The sequence below is a fragment of the Scleropages formosus genome, chromosome 14, assembly GCF_900964775.1.
Source record: "Scleropages formosus chromosome 14, fSclFor1.1, whole genome shotgun sequence".
Classification (NCBI taxonomy): Eukaryota; Metazoa; Chordata; class Actinopteri; order Osteoglossiformes; family Osteoglossidae; genus Scleropages; species Scleropages formosus.
This window is the reverse complement of record NC_041819.1, coordinates 10,871,347-10,884,010: the sequence shown is the minus strand read 5'-3', so window position 1 is coordinate 10,884,010 and position 12,664 is coordinate 10,871,347. Positions and strand designations below refer to the sequence as shown.

Below are 12,664 nucleotides of genomic sequence, written 5' to 3'. Positions count from 1 at the left end.
GACCGCGCCGGACCCCCCCGGCGCTCGGACCCCGACTTCAGCAAATCCACACACAAGGTGGGACCTGACTCATACATCTGGTTTCGGGGGCCGTAAGACAAAAAAGGCCGCTGGACAACGTCTCTGGGACTGCGCGGTCTGACGTTGCTCAGGGACGCCAGAAAGGACATAGCGAGACATTTCAGTTACTCAATTACTGAAATGCTAACAACCGATACTTTCGACATGATTCCAAATCTAAAGTGAAACAAGAATTTGTTTCTAGAATCCACCTCTAAAAAACTCTGAAGAAAGCCCTTGCTCATAGGCAAAATGTGCTCGCAGTTTTTTTTTTTTTTTTTTTTTCTGTCTCCGGCTAACGTATAGGTTCGGGTTCTGTCAGGGTTTTCCGACATCAGCAGATTGGCAAAATAAAGCATTCGTTCTTTGTTGAACGTGCTGATTTATCTCTTTTCCAATACACCTTTGAGAATATTTCTGATGACATGCGAGTGACCCCGAGGGCTCAGAGACGACTTTTACTGGAACACTATTACAGGTGAGCAACTATTACAGGTTGGGCTATCGGGGGACCAACGGACTCCCAGGTTCTGCGTGACACACTATGGTTCAAATGCGTGTGTCAGTGCGCCGCTGGACTGCCGAGGCCAGAGCTCGGCTCAGCGGATAGAAGCTCTTGTCTGAGTGCCTTTAAAACAGATGTAAAATACCCCTCTGGGAGAGTGTGGGCAGGAAACCGGTCCTGTATGTCTACGTCCTTTCTGGCAGGATAACTTGAATACGAGGCTCTTTATGTCTTCCAACGTAATGTCAAGTCAACCTTTCAAAGATGTTCACTTACTTACCTAATTAGGTATGGAGCTCCTAATTACTGTAATATATTACAGCTCAATGGGGGTGCGGTGGCGCAGTGGGTTGGACCGGGTCCTGCTCTCCAGTGGGTCTGGGGTTCGAGTCCCGCTTGGGGTGCCTTGCGGCGGACTGGTGTCCTGTCCTGGGTGTGTCCCCTCCCCCTCTGGCCTTACGCCCTGTGTTACCGGGTAGGCTCCGGTTCCCCGCGACCCCGTCTGGGACAAGCGATTCTGAAAATGTGTGTGTGTGTATTACAGCTCAGAAAATGGGGGAATTTCTGTCCACAGAGACACTGAAATACCCACATTTCACAGCTTTAACCCCCTTTCAGATATGAGCAGCCGTCACAAATTCTGTTGCATTTGTAGCAATTTGAGCGCAGCTGAAGTGTGACCCGCAATGCCCTTGTGCCCCGGGTTCCAGGGTGAGCACTACGGGGACATTTCTGAGAGCTGAGAGCCCCCTGTCCTAAATGTGGGGAACTGCCGTGTGACCCTTCCTTCCTTCTTCAGGAGGCCGAGCGGAGTCCCCAGTCCTGCTCAAGTCACGTTATTCACGACTGACCGCTGCTCTCGGGCTGGATCTTTAATGACACGGAGGCAGTTTATTTTTAAAGTGCAAAAAATGCTCCTCAGGTAATATGACACAAACATTTAAAGTTAAAAAAAATGGTTTTTCCATCAACAGGTTTTCACATTAACAGTAACATTTTTCAAGTTTTTTTACATGCAAAAATCTTTCTTTTCTGCATTTGGTGTCTTGGTTGTAAGTCGCAGCACTTTCAGAAAAGCCCGGTGATGTCAGTATTTAAAATGTTTTTCAAATCCCACTGTAGCACCCTTGGAGCAAGGTACTTACTCTAAATTGTCCCAGGAAAATTATTTAGCTGTATTAATGAGTAAAGAATTGTATGTAGCTTAACAGTGTATGTTTCTTTTAGAGAAATGCATCAGACAAATGAATAAATGCAAAAAAAATGTAAATGTAATGACATGGACAGGGACTCCGACTTGAACTTAAGCACCTTCGATTTGAACTTGTGCACCACTCACATGTAAATTGAGTCAGATGAGGTTAGATGACCTGAAACTCAACTTGGACTTGAATTTGAATCATCTTATTGCAACACTGCAAGGTCTATAAACACACACATGCTGTCACAAATACAGACATCATAAAAAGGTCAAACTTTAATTTCTTCACCGGGATTTTACTGAATACAGGTTCAAAAGTGGGGTCTACACACACGTGTTGTTTCATGAAAGAATCATCATGTTATACTGAAGTGGTCTAATGTCAATTTAGACATTTTGCAACAATTCAGTGGCCCTCTGAAAACCCAGCAGCTTTAAAATTCTAGTCTGTCTTTTGCGACCAGGGGGGTTTCACACACAGGCTCGTGTTCGCCCCCTAGTGGCACTTAAAGGTACACAGTGAAACTGCTACACTGTTGATTCCTCTATTAGCAGAAAAAGGGAACATTGTAACACATCACCGGACACAAATTAAAGCCGCACAGCGCAGGACAGGCTAATTCACAGTGTATTTAAAAGACCAAATGTACAGCACAAATTGGTCCAAAAAAAAGCCACATTTCATCTAACAAAAAAAACCCTGAAGTCTCGTGATGTATGGATGAGTGACACATTGTAAGTAGTGTACACTAGCAGTGTAAATCACCTTGGTGAATAAGGTGTGTGGGGTCACAACACCACATAGAGTTCATTGGAAGTTGCTTTGGAGAAAATCATCTGTTAAATAAATAAATGTAAATATAATTGTGAAAAGGAAAGAAATGCTTCATTTGAAAGGAAGCACACCATCTTTTTTTCTTCTTCATTTTTCTGCCTCATATTTGCAGTCTTTATAAAAGCAAAGGAATATTGCAAAAGGTACGTCCTGGTCCAGCAGCACCGCTGTGAATGTGTCCCTCCTTCGTCTTTTGCTGTGGAGATTGCCCAAAACTTATTATGTCCAATAATTGTGAACTGCCAGATACAAAAGCAGCTATTCAGGGGCGTATCCCTTAGATAAATATGTGCAAAATATGTGTGTATATCAGATACTCCTTCACATTGTTCAGTTCACAGTAAAATGGACTAATGGATTCAAAAGATTTTGAGTTCTTAAGCACATAAAGACATAGTAGGAAGGAAAATGAACACTCTTCTTTTACACCAAATACTTCAGACAGTTAGATACATAAAGTGAAATAAACAAATTTTGTGATACAATAAACCATGATGTACAAGCCAAATGCCATTTTTGGTAGCTAATCAAGCAGATCTACTCTGACAGATATGGGGACAATATCTATTATCTATTAATAACACCAAAGTGTTATCGCTCCTTAGTAAACAAATATTCTTTCATCTATGCAAGAGTATGAACAACTGTGCTAGTCTATAGCCAAACACACACACCGTTATGAAAAAGTTGTTTTTTTAGATTGGTTCCTTGGTATGATTTTGATTTCTGATAGGTTCCAAACTGGCTCACTTTAGCACTATACATACTGTATGTATATATATTAATTTGTATACATAAATCTAATTTATACATAATTACATACATTTTAAATATACACATGTCAGTATGTATAAATCTCTTTGGTACATGCAGAGTATGATTGTGTGAGTTGTGTTTTCACTAGGAAAGACATATTTTGGCCCCTCAGAAGTCAGGAAACGTGGTGATGATCTGTCTGAGCTTCTCTGTGAGCAGACAGAGTTTGTGGTTTTGGTCATTCTGAGAAGAAACAAGGCTGACCACGATGCACTTCAGGCAGTCCCTCAGTTCTTTTAAGTCTCTGTGACACTGAGAGCCCAGATCCCTGAAGGCCAAACGCAGGGAGATGTTCTTCAGCTCAATGCTGTCCTGATATGTGGAACAAAGATGGGAGATAGAGACAAGAGGATGTACAAATGAGGAGGAGGGACAGGTGTTTCAGTGGCGGGGACAGCGCGTGCTAATATCCTGGTTAGTGCTGTCACTGCACTTTCGAGATCCCAGGTTCCAGTCCCACTCCTGCTGTAGCACCGTACATCAAGGGTCTTACCCTGACCTGGTGCCGAAAGAGTAGCCTGCTGCAGAAACGAGTAAAGCATTGCAATTCTACCATCTCCCTCTGTAAGCAGGACAGCTGGCAGCGTAGTGGTCAGAGTTGCTGCATTTGGATTTGAAAGTTGCTGGTTCAAATCCTGTCTGTTGCTGTAGTAGCCTTAGAGAAAGCTAGTGTAACTGGCCAGTGTTACTGGGGAGTGTCATGTTTGAGTGGGAAAATGAGTTTATTGTAAATAGTTGGATTGTGGGTAAAATGGAATTCTGTTCAACCACTGTGAGGACTCACAGGGAATGTAACAAGGTCAGTGTCTGTGGACAATGTGAGAAAGAAAGAAAAGGAGGGCTTGAGCAGGGATAAGTAGGCGGGGAAGGGTGGCTTTAGGTGCAGGCCTTTGAGGAAAAGGAGTCCTTGGCACAGAGAGCATTGTTTCCTTGTGTTTGCACCTATATGTGTGCAGTGGCTCATCCTTCTTCGCACCATCCGCTACAGTGCTTTCCCTAAATTGCTCCAGTGAAGTTAGCCAGCTGTCTAAATGGGTAAACATAGTATCATAGGTTCTGTAACTGTGGACATGGATGGAGAAAAGTGTCAGCTAAGTGAGTAAAAGTAAACGCAAGTAAGTTTTAAGAGAAGCCTTACTTCAGTCTTACTTATCCTTATGGATCCTTACTTCAGTCTTACTTACCCTTATTCCAATGGATCCTTACTTCAGTCTTACTTATCCTTATGGATCCTTACTTCAGTCTTACTTACCCTTATTCCAATGGATCCTTACTTCAGTCTTACTTATCCTTATTCCAATGGATCCTTACTTCAGTCTTACTTATCCTTACTCCAGTGGATCCTTACTTCAGTCTTACTTATCCTTATTCCAATGGATTCTTACTTCAGCCTTAATTCAGTTAAATGTACTTACCTTGAGGCGCAGGGAATCCGTGCGACGGCGCGGCTCAGCGGATAACAGCTCCTTCTCCAGGGACAGCAGCTCACCCAGTATCTCCAGCAGCCTAGACAGTATGCTCGCACGGGCTCTCTGAGCGATGGTGAGGACACGCCGCTCCGCGTCGCAGGGGCCGCGGGGTCCTAGCGGGCGGCTCTCCGCGCGCTCTGAGCGCTGCAGCGCGCGCCGGAGCTCGCGCAGGACCTCCAGCTGCAGCTCCATAGACCTGTGCAGCGAAGCGGACGCGGACATTCTCACACTGGTACTGTTGTGAAGCGAATACAGGACACAAGTTAAAATAAATAATTAAATAAGTAAATATGTAGACGAAAAAAAAAAACGTGTGGCTGCGTGACACGGTCACCGTGTCTCACGAGTCACGACACTTCTTCTTGTCTGCTGATGCCGGGAAGGAGCCGAATGAGCGCAGCAAACACTTCTCTGAAACATTCACTGCTGAACTCAAGGTTTGTTTCTGTTCAGAGAACGAAATTCAGATATACGGCACTGCCGAAGTAACGACAACACACACACACACTGTCCGAAACCGCTTGTCTCGCGGTTTAACGACAGGAAAGATGATGTTAAATATAAACAATAACTCTTTATTAATAATAGCAAGCCATTTTCATAACTGCCAAATGTAATTAGTAAGCAGTAAAAAACACCTTTCACGTCACGAGTGGTCACGAAAAGGATGTCAAAGTTTTCGTATCTAATCTGCGTTTGTTAAAATCATATTTATAGGCTACATTGCTCTTTTGCAGGCACCTTGTGAGATAATAATAATAGGGCTAATAATAATATATCAGTGAGATACTTTGAGAAATATCACAAAACTACATTATAGTGGAAATACTCAAGATAAATTTGCATGAAGGCAGTTACAGCGACCCGGATCGATGATCCTGACCTGAGGGAGCGTATTTTTGTAACTTTCGCTTCAGGACAAGTTCATAAACAGCGTATTAGAGGAATGCTAAATAATTACAAATCAAATGCTGAGTAATTTTAAAAAGATGCTTCTGTCAAGAACCAATAGCATCGTTTTTACCCCTATTTCATATTGAACATAGTAGAAATTGAAAGTATGGTGATACAAATTGTCTTGGGACTGTTTGCCAACCAGGTTCGTTTTCCGTCATTAATTTCCTTACAGTTTCTCTGTGTTACCAACCCAGTTTTATTATTCCTGATAGCTTGATCTTACTGTATATAAGATGCCAGTTTTAAATTCGATTTCTTTATGCCAGTGATTTGTGTCTAGTTTAATTCGATAATGTGGGAACTGCAGCACAACAGTTCAGACTGAGACTGTCATCTGATTTTTACCTTGTGATCCTGCGAGCACTTCTGCTCTGTACAACTAAGCAAACCATGCAACAAGTAGTAAAAAGAAAAGTCAGTAAAAAAACTGCAGTTCAGTCAAATTTCACACCTATTATTAACACATAGGCGAAGGAAGTGTATAGTTCCTCATGCAATTACAAAAAAAAGAACAGAGGCATCTGAAGCAACATGCAACATACTTTTAGTTTTGGGAAAACTTAAGCTGTGTGTGACTCGGTGCTTTTTTTGGCAACTCCAGATAAAATTAACATGATTAAACCAGAAAAGTTTTACGTAATCATATATTTTGAACGGTTTATGCAATGTTATCAACAGTCATTTCACAACATTGGTTTTAAAGTAATCCTTTGTCCTTCAGTCCGACATAATACTGAAAACATTATACAAGGACTTTCAAAAGGGTTACAACAAACCCCACTTGTCCCAGAAGCTACTCCAGACCTGACCTCATGCCCCTTTAAGAATACGTCACAGAAACCTATTATATTATGACGTCATCGAACCCGCCATTGCTTAGGGGTGTTATGAAGAGGTTACATTGCAGAAAAAATGACCTTTTTGGTGCAAAATGAAAATTTCTGCGAAACTCTTGTGCGCTTCTATTGTACTGAACGCCGCCATCCAAGCCGGCCGAGCGTGTGCGCACTCAAGGATGTGTAGGAAGCGGTCCTCCCAATGGTACAGCCCATTTTACCGCCATTTTCATCCGAACGGAGCCGCTGGTGCTCCGTTGAGCGCCTCTTCCGGGCGGTGAAAACGGAAGGAGTCGGCGGCCACAGCCAAAGATCTGCAAACACTGCGCATACGTTGTGTTTTATTGGCACAAAATGAGCCATAAGAAGAAGCGCAGCCCAAACACGCACAATGACACATGGGTGGTTGTGGCTGCAGGTAGGCGAACTGCGACCTGCTCTCCTGTGTGTGTTTGCGGGTCTGCCACACACTCATCATTACTATACGATTACACACAACTGCTCGGACCGCGGGACTTTCCTGTGTGTTTTCACTGGTAAAATTAAAAACCACAGTGTGTGGAATGAAATTCAGTTTACGTTTAATGTTAAAGCCTTCTTTTTAAATTAATGCAGTAAACGCACGCTGTCCCTTCGCTTGCTTCGATAGTGAAAAGTAAAGTAGTGACTGAGAGAAGCAGCTCCGTTTCATTTGTGGGCCCAGGAGCAGCAGACAGTTCCTCACACCAAACAATGGCAGCAATAACGAATAAAGTTCAATATTTAGATTATTGCTGTGTGAGTCATGCTGACAGCTGAAATAAACGTGCTTTGACATTAATATTAATAAGTGGAAATGTGCTCGCAGACTCGGCCGTTGAAGCGCCCCGGCGGAAGGACGGAGACCCGCTTTTGGTGCAACTCAGGAACCCGTGCACAGGTACAGTAACCATGGCAACCGGATCCCAGCGCGGGGGGCGTGGCGATAATATAACGCGGCCACGCGTTTCTCTGCGGACTGGAAAGTGAATCGCAGCAGCGTGGCAATACAGACACTTCTAAACTCCATGTTTATGATCTCAGGACACCGGGACGCTGCAGTGGGACGCGTGCTAAGTGTAAATTAAAGGTTACAAAAAAAAGAAGTGTGTGTTCATGTTCTTATAGCGTTTTGTCAACAATACAATAGTCTCTTAGAAACGGTGCTTTGGGGGGGGGGGGGGGAAATCTGTAGTACTTATCAGTTCTGCATGAAAAAGATGTTTTCTATGGCAGGGAGAAGATGCGTTTGTCGTTACCAGGTGCAACTACTGTGTTCACTGGCTACCAAAATGTACAGATGGCATCATTAAAGTAGAACTTTCCCCAGTTACAGTAATTGTTACATACCTTGAAACTGGTACGAAAGCAATAATGATGGAGGTACAAATCCAGCGCCAATTACATGAGAGGGTTAGATAAATTTTAAATGTAGTTGATGTAGTGTCTTCCTCCACAGAACATCAGTTCACTCTTTGGTACTAGTGTGCTTTTTGTACAAAGTGTGAACTGGTACAGTATGTCAAAACTTTTGATGCATCTTCACTTTTTGTCCTACCTTTAAAGGTTGGCCAGACAGTCTTAAATCTCAGGAAATGGAGAACACCATGCAAAATTATTCAGGTTGTCAGTGGTTTATATCACACCGATCCACATCAGGAATATTTTCCTGTGTCTTGTGGGAGATAGACCTACTATCCATTACTTCACTGAAAGATGTGATTTTTACACATTTTAAGGTATTTCAGTTTCTGTCTGCATTTTACTGCAGGTGTCACCTATTTTTTTGTGTTTTAACTGCCATAAAAGGTTTTGGCCAACAGTTCTTAAACTGTGTTTCAGTGAGGAATTCTGTGAAAACTGCTGTTTGCTCTTTCTCCAGGTGTTGCCTCACTGTACATGTTTGGGAGTGATGATGCACATCTCTATGAGGTAAAAGCATTTAATGAGGACTGCCACTCTTGGTTCATCGGCCAGACCGTACATAGAGGTAATGTATCCACACAGCCATTTTCCATTATGCCTTGATCGCTGCAACAAGTTGTTCTGAGTGTTACCTTCATAGGAACTTTCTGATTAAATATGTCGAGGGATATAAAGATCGAAAGTGAAACCGGCTCTCTCATACAGGTCACAGTGGCTTCTAGCAGAGAGCCTTGGCAGAATATAATGTTACCCCCATTGCCTTATATTTCTCGTGTAGATGGAAGACTTCTGTACATTACTCCAGTGGACCCTCTCTATCATCTTCTGCCCTACTTGATAAAAGTAGCAAAAGAGGTGAGTTTGGGCACGCATAGCCGCTTCTTCACCACATGCTCTGATTTTCCAGAGCCCATGCCCCAAGATGTACAGATTTTCACAGTAGTTCTTTGCTGCTCCTGATGATTATTTGTACTTTGTTTTAGAAGTTTATCGGTCTGTCCTTTAGTACTTTTTTCTTCTTACAGTGCTGTTATCAATTGCATTCTACAGGGAAAATTTCAACTTTTGCAGCAGATGGTGATAGATGAAGATTTCCCAGTATGCTCTAGGCTGTTGAACTGTAAGGAGACAAAAGCCTCACTTGGCCTTGTTGCTGAGGAAAAAGGTATGTCAAACACTTTGTATTTTTTTTTTTATTTAAAATGTCAGACATTTATATGGATGGAATCTTAATTTGTTATTTATAGTAGAAGTTTCTGTTTTATCATTAATTATATTACAGAATTACAACTATATCTGTTTTTCATTTCAAGAAGTTGCAGGTCAGAAGTTCTATAGATACAGCCAGGAGAAAACAATGGAGTGGTTGAAGAAAAAGGTCTGTAATTCAAACTTATTTCATTATTGTAATATCCAGAGGCTATCCTGAAAGCAAATTTATTCATCTGTAAATAATTTAAAATGCTTTTGTTATAAATGTCAAGGTCATCTTTACATTCATATTTATTCAGCAGATGCCTTTCTCCAGCACAACATGGGAAATGTAGCGAGAGCTTTAGAAACACATGCGATTGTTAAATGCATTTAATTTTTCTGATCCCACTTTTTTGTTGGTGTGCATTACTCAAGTAACTCCTCTTCTCCCTAGGTGGATAAAACTGTGAAAGCTCTTAAAAATAGTAACATATCAGTCGGAGGAGGTGTGAAATCAACAACATACATCCGGGTGAATCAAGAATGTGATTTTTGCGAAGGTATGAGCACACCTCGCTTGAGCATGTCTGCTCAGTGCCGTGTTTGACTACAGACTTCTGCAAACGTGGAAATGCCTTCCTCAAAGTTAGAGCTACCGTTTCTCCTATTGGATTTAATCTGGAAATCTGAAATACATTTGAAAACATTACACGAAGACCACTTACGCTATGGAAACACTTTTATAAATACATAGTTTGGCCTTTTGTAAATTGTAAAAGATTCTGTGCTTTTAACTGTGGCTTGTCTTTTTGTAGAGGATTACCTGCGATATGCCCATGGATTAATATCAGAATACATCAGTGAAGACTTGAGCAAAGACCTCCTCAAACATTTACAGTATGTGTTGGTTTCCATCAGAGTATGCCTTTGCATGTGATGTGGAATAAATAATTTCACTTTAAATTAACGAGAATTTGGGGGTGCGGTGGCGCAGTGGGTTGGACCGCAGTCCTGCTCTCCGGTGGGTCTGGGGTTCGAGTCCCGCTTGGGGTGCCTTGCGGCGGACTGGCGTCCCGTCCTGGGTGTGTCCCCTTCCCCCTCCGGCCTTACGCCCTGTGTTGCCGGGTAGGCTCCGGTTCCCCGTGACCCCGTAAGGGACAAGCGGTTCTGAAAATTAACGAGAATTCACTTTTACATTTCAAGGTTGCCAGAGGTTTTGAGTCCAAATGAGGCAGAACCTCCGTCTAAGGTATGATATGAATGTCTTTGCTCTTTGCTACCAGGTAAAAATCAGCCTGAGACGTTTGATTTAATTTTCAGGACCTTTCTATATCCGTTTCTTGTGGATAGTAGTAACCAGTAGGTGCGTATGTGTCGCTAATGAACCGTGAAGACTGCCGTAGATATGGTAGCCCTTTTCTCCTGATGTGTTCCACTGATGGAGGCGCACCTAAATCTCATGTTCGGCAGAAGCGAAAAGTGTCAGACAAACCAGTGGAGGCCGGGGAAGACTACACCAAGTTCAACAGTACAGATTTCGCCAGAAAAGTGAGTTGCTGGGGTTGGTCCTGTCAAGGACAAAAAGGGACAAACGTAACGTCAAACCCCACAGCGAGGAAAATTTAATAGAAAATCCCGCGTTTGAATTTTAGATGTCTTGTTGGAAAGAGGACATCTGATTGCTTGCTGTGAATGAATTAACATTAAGCTTTTTGTAGGAGAACGCTAATTCATAATTTTGTCAATAGTACTGAATTTTCTGTTTGAAAAGTGGTATGTTGTCAGAGGTTGACTTTCTGATCTTTACATGTTTTCTTAAAAGTTTGATATGATTAAAAAAATGTAGTCTAGAACCACATAAGCATTAAAATTCTTCTGTTTAACACAATGCATGCTTCAGTTTATCAGTTCTAAATAAGTAGGATATGCATTACATGCTTTAGGTTAGAAGTTTCTGTGCTGATAGTGTCTGAAATGTGATGGAGTGTTTTATCTGTGTTTGTACCAACAGCCCCCAAAAAAGATGACAGCTGCACAGAAATCTCTGGCCAAAGTGGACAAAACAGGGATGAAGATCATGTCTGCGTTCTTCAGCCCTAAAGCAAAGACTGAGAAGTAAGGGATGAGGACTAATAAATGTATGCTTTTGATAATAAACTAAAAAAAAAAAAAAAAAAAAAACCCTTTTAATCTTGTCAATATTCAGAACAGACTGCCAACTTGTTTATATTTCTGAATTTTTTGTTGCCTGCATTAAAAAGCATTTTTTAACATGTATTATTTGACAATTTGTAAAGTATTTGAAAATATTTCATCCACCCATCCATTCACTTACTAGTATTTGACAATGAACATTTTCAGTAGTTTCAGATTTTGGGTTGTATTTCTAAAGACAGCCTAGGTCTTTGAATGCTACAAAACACAGGCTTGATCTTAAAGGCAGTCTGTAGTTTCCACCACTTTTAAAGTTTTAATAATATAGCTCAACTGAACATACTATGTTTATGTGTGCAAGTTACACATTAAGTGTGGTGCGCTCAAAAGCACAAGATAAACAAGAAAGCAAATTGCATGCACAACTTTGCCTTATTTTCACCTCAAGAAGTGACATTATACCGTATAACAAAGTATTTTTCTAGCTGCACATCTTGGTGTGTGTAACAGTACACACTATATACTGTTAAATTTTAAATGTAAGATGACATATTAAAAATTGTCGGACCACAGGTCTGATTCGAAAATACACTGACCTTTATAATGGGTTACTAGTTCAGTTAACTGAAATGACAGTTTGTTCCCTGAAGGAATAGATGTGTATGAGAGAGAGGTAAATGACACCATTGTTACTATTACTCTGTCTCTCTCTCACTGTCTGTACCAGAAATTTCTGCAAGTTATTCTTGAAGGTCAGGGATTCCTTAATTAAAAACAGGGAGACCAATATCAGGGACTGAATACTCTGACCAGCCGTCTACTGATGTCGAGATGTGAGATTGTACCATTAGCGTTACATTAAGTATAGCACATATTACAATATAATTAATTCCATAACAAAATAATATGACTAAAGTACATATGAAATAGACTTGCTTAAATAAATTGTCCTCATACCTTAATATGTTACCAAGCCTTTAAAAACATTAATGAAGTTTGAGGGCTGAAACTGGCATCTTAAATATTCATTTAAGAGATCAGTATGAGAAATTTGTTCACAGACCACCAGTAAGAAGTTCTGCTTTATGTGGTATAAATCATTGTGGCTAAAGTTCAGAGTTCATGTGAAACAGATACTCACCATGTGGCAGAGTAGAGCAGATCAAAATGCCGGAAGTTAAACCTATATTAAAT

The 12,664-nt window shown here is 41.3% G+C and overlaps 2 protein-coding genes across 2 annotated transcripts; one reads left to right on the top strand and one right to left on the bottom strand.

Moving 5' to 3' along the window:
* Positions 1-3,525: 3,525 nt before the first annotated feature.
* Positions 3,526-5,178, bottom strand: dleu7 (deleted in lymphocytic leukemia 7). Its single transcript, XM_029258206.1, has 2 exons — positions 4,833-5,178; positions 3,526-3,729 (listed from the first exon to the last, which is right to left on the bottom strand). The coding sequence occupies exons 1-2, from the start codon at positions 5,106-5,108 to the stop codon at positions 3,526-3,528; spliced, it is 480 nt and encodes a 159-aa protein (XP_029114039.1). The 5' UTR covers positions 5,109-5,178.
* Positions 5,179-6,920: 1,742 nt separating this feature from the next.
* rnaseh2b (ribonuclease H2, subunit B) lies at positions 6,921-11,945 on the top strand. Its single transcript, XM_018729294.2, has 11 exons — positions 6,921-7,097; positions 7,527-7,598; positions 8,580-8,687; positions 8,901-8,977; positions 9,173-9,287; positions 9,436-9,500; positions 9,771-9,876; positions 10,132-10,213; positions 10,520-10,565; positions 10,787-10,864; positions 11,328-11,945. Exons 1-11 carry the CDS (start codon positions 7,034-7,036, stop codon positions 11,433-11,435), a joined length of 921 nt encoding a protein of 306 aa, XP_018584810.1. The 5' UTR covers positions 6,921-7,033; the 3' UTR covers positions 11,436-11,945.
* Positions 11,946-12,664: the final 719 nt, after the last annotated feature.

Coding starts and splice junctions, on each gene's coding strand:
- dleu7 (XM_029258206.1), bottom strand. CDS start 5,108: ATGTCCGCGTCCGCTTCGCTGCACAGGTCTATGGAGCTGCAGCTGGAG. Junction 3,730..4,832: donor CGGATTCCCTGCGCCTCAAG/GTAAGTACATTT, acceptor TCCACATATCAG/GACAGCATTGAGCTGAAGAA.
- rnaseh2b (XM_018729294.2), top strand. CDS start 7,034: ATGAGCCATAAGAAGAAGCGCAGCCCAAACACGCACAATGACACATGG. Junction 7,098..7,526: donor ATGGGTGGTTGTGGCTGCAG/GTAGGCGAACTG, acceptor ATGTGCTCGCAG/ACTCGGCCGTTGAAGCGCCC. Junction 9,288..9,435: donor CCTTGTTGCTGAGGAAAAAG/GTATGTCAAACA, acceptor TTTCATTTCAAG/AAGTTGCAGGTCAGAAGTTC.